This window comes from Cupressus sempervirens, chromosome 5 (genome assembly GCF_028749045.1).
Source record: "Cupressus sempervirens isolate cs-2001-9-10 chromosome 5, ASM2874904v1, whole genome shotgun sequence".
Classification (NCBI taxonomy): domain Eukaryota; kingdom Viridiplantae; phylum Streptophyta; class Pinopsida; order Cupressales; family Cupressaceae; genus Cupressus; species Cupressus sempervirens.
The window spans coordinates 814,672,712-814,676,225 of NC_143122.1; the positions used below are offsets into that span (position 1 = coordinate 814,672,712).

The 3,514-nt window shown below is 36.2% G+C and overlaps 1 protein-coding gene across 1 annotated transcript; it reads right to left on the reverse strand.

The window, feature by feature from the left end:
* Positions 1-212: 212 nt before the first annotated feature.
* On the reverse strand, positions 213-3,137 carry LOC149558392 (protein ACCELERATED CELL DEATH 6-like). The gene is made up of 3 exons (XM_089832641.1): positions 2,550-3,137; positions 1,828-2,309; positions 213-1,279 (listed from the first exon to the last, which is right to left on the reverse strand). Exons 1-3 carry the CDS (start codon positions 3,010-3,012, stop codon positions 461-463), a joined length of 1,764 nt encoding a protein of 587 aa, XP_089688767.1. The 5' UTR covers positions 3,013-3,137; the 3' UTR covers positions 213-460.
* Positions 3,138-3,514: the final 377 nt, after the last annotated feature.

A 3,514-nucleotide genomic window follows, 5' to 3' on the forward strand; every position in this document is an offset into this window, starting at 1 on the left:
GTCAGATATTTTGAATTTTTTTTGAATTAGTATAGGAAAGAAAATTCATTATTTATACGAAAAAGAAGTTTTATAGCCACACTAATCAAGCTCCAGATCTTAATCTCGAAAGAGACCCACACAAGTCTTAGATATCGAGAGCACCAGAGCAAAGCATTTTTTTTGTTCGAAGAGCAAAGTTCTTCCTTGGGGGATACTAATTACACACAGTATTGAGTCAATATAACAAAACCCTGGTATTCATGTTTGAAGAAGAACACGGTCTATTACAAAGAAGCAGAAAATAAAGTCAATAAAGCATCATCGTCAAAGGATGAATATGAACCACTAGCTTCACCTAAACACCAGATATATAATCAACCCAACAAGATGAATGAAATGCATCTTCCATGCATCTTATAGAAGACATATATGAAGGCGGAGATCTAAGATTTATCTGTTGAAGAATTTTTATAAGGTGTTACCTTAATTGGTTGTAACCATATGTTAAACCTACTACGAATACGAGGAGACAAGGGGGGACTATGTAGATTAATACCTGTTGAAATTGGGTTTTAAGCTTTTGTCGGAAGTCATTTGTGGTCCTAAAATAATACTCTAAAGTCCAGAGAAGGGCTAGAAAGAGAGTACCAATTGTGGGTAGAAGAGATGCTGTCAAGATCTCACCTCCAAAGATCAACTGATATTCCTTGAAATTTTCGTCATGCTTATCAAGATTGCGGGGTATTGTGACCAGAATAACTGCACTTACAAATGCAAGAACTGCTGACATAACTGAGAGTTCTAAACATAGCAGGGATAGTTTGGCCAATGGAGAGCGATCTGTGGTAAGCTTTTCCTGCAACCGTTCCCTGAATATCCATGCCATCACCACTGTGATAGAGGCAAAGAAGGCCAGACAATCAGAAAATAAAAACACGTGAAAAAGGTTACTTAATGCCATGTTGGCAGCAACTGTATTTTTATCAGTTCGTCCAGGAACTTGAAACACAGCTGCAAATGTAACTGCAGCAACTAAAGTCGCCACCAGAGTGTCCACTGCCATTACTTTATCATCACTGCAATGGTTCTGCTGTTTACTTTGTTCTGGTTGCTTCGAACCTTTTGAATGTAGTACGAAATTATGAGTTGCACCCTCATCTTGAAGAATCATTGCAATCCTTCTAAAGTTGCAATTGTTTTCGGTTTCAACACCAGCCGCTATGTCAAGTGCACTCTGCCCTTCATTGTTTAGAGCATTTACTTTTATACCAGAGAATGACAGCAAATATTCTACAAGCTGCACCATTAAAAACATAAAATTGACATGTAAGAAAATCCATATATGGTTATAAGTTATTAAACTTTGGACAACTATATATCTAAAAACTGAATGAATCACAATACACAACTTGTCATTACTCAATACCACAACACCTAAAGGCGTATGATCAACATCCCCTCCTTATATGAAGACTGATATCCAATAAAAGATAGAAGGATGACAAATAGCTGCCCAAATCTTATGACTTCTCACTACGAAGTACAACAATTAAGGACTATATATGATCAACCACCCTGCTTGTATACAGACATGATCTCCCATATAAACACATGGTATTAATTAACCAAATATGTTTTCTGTTTTTGTGATTTTCTAAAAATATTTGAAAGAATAATATAACTGTAATTATATCCACTCAATTAAATTGGTATTATTCAAATTGTAGCAAATTCAATTTAGTTATATAATAAAAAATGAAATAAATAACACAAAATTATATATAAATATATATATATTAAGTAGAAATTGACAAAAACATTTGATAGAAGAGAAAAGAAGCTGACCTGAGGGTCTACTCCATTTTTAGCAGCCAAATGTAATGTGGTATTGCCAGAAATGTCACGGTCATAACTCACTAATTTTGCAATTTTCGTTGGTTTGAGGGGAGACAACAGCTTCTGTACAACATCAAATCGATTATACTCCACAGCAAAATGTAGCGGAGTTTTGAGATCTCTACTACGAATTTCTACACAATCTGGTATTGCAAACATAATTCGTTCTACAATCTCCAATGAACCATTCAGTACTGCCACGTGAAATGGACATCTTCCAAGTTCATCCTTCATTGTCATTAAACTCTTGTCAAACCAATGCCTACAACACCATGAATCCAATTTTGTTTTCATTAATTCATCGACAATGTCAATCTGTCTACCATGAATTGCAGTATGCAAGGGAGTGGCACCATGAACATCAGGAATAAGAGATATGAAATGTAGTATATCCCAAAAACTCGATTTGCCTAATATCAACTTCGCAACATCTGCATCACACAAGTAATTACATTTGATCTTACCAAATTGATAAATCATAACTTTAAAGATTATGCAATGGTTTAACATAGTCCCTAATACTCCATTTATTTGGTCTGTTGTTAAGGTAAAAGAATGAAAATGTCAAAAGCATGGGAGAGATAGATATGATAGATTATGTTCTACCATAGAGATGGTACACAACCTAAGCCATAGAAAATATTGAAATCAATAAACGGTTATAGTGTTACCTAGATGGCCTTCATAAGCAGCAAGGTGAAGACATGTTTGGTGGTCATTCCTTGGCCATAAAATCATATACCAAGGAGTGGCTTCTAACAAAAGCTTCACTGCTTCTGCATGGCCATGCTCAGATGCTATAACCAGAGCTGTCTCTCCAAACTTATTGCGTTTAGAAGCAGTAGACTTGTTGTAGGCAAGTAGAGTGTTTATCACTTGTCCATTCCCACCTTTAGCACCCTCATGCAATGCCATATTTTTATCAGCATTGCGAATTTTGGCCATACAACGGTAACCCCTAAGGTGGGTAAGAAGCCATGAAACAATTTCGCTGTGCCCTTCCCTTGCAGCGACGTGGAGAAGACTGTTGTCTTCAAATGAAATCTCCTGCAGAAGGTGAGGGTTCTGTCGATGTAATTTCTGAATAATGCTCAGATCGCCATCTCTGGAAGCAACGAATAAATCACCTCTCATTCTTCCTTTCTTCTTGTTACAAAATTTCCCAAATGCTGACTATTTTCTATGCATTATATCTTATTAGACTGCCGCTTCCCTTTATACTAAAGAAACGCACCTTGACAGTGTTTTAGAGAGTATCTTTCCTTTCTTTCATGACGAGGAATTTATAAACCATAGAAAATGTTTATCCTCCAAATCGAAAGTAAATCTAAGAGCTTGCTGCATAATCAAGGGATATTTTCTTTAGATAAAGACCAATGACGAATTTATATTCCCTAAGTGGTCCAAAAGAGTGTAAGCCTCATCCAGTTTTCTTCGATATGCGCTGGAGAAGATGCTTTGTTTGGAATTCGGCTTGCTGCTTTTGTCTCTGAAAGCAACTCCTCCTTACTTTTCTTAGCTATTCCCAACTATGTCCTCAAACAAAAAAGCGGGAAGGAAATAGATAGAGCGCAAATGGCATAAAATATTTTTCTCTTTTTCGAAAACAGTCATTCGAGTTCTACCATCTCTTTAT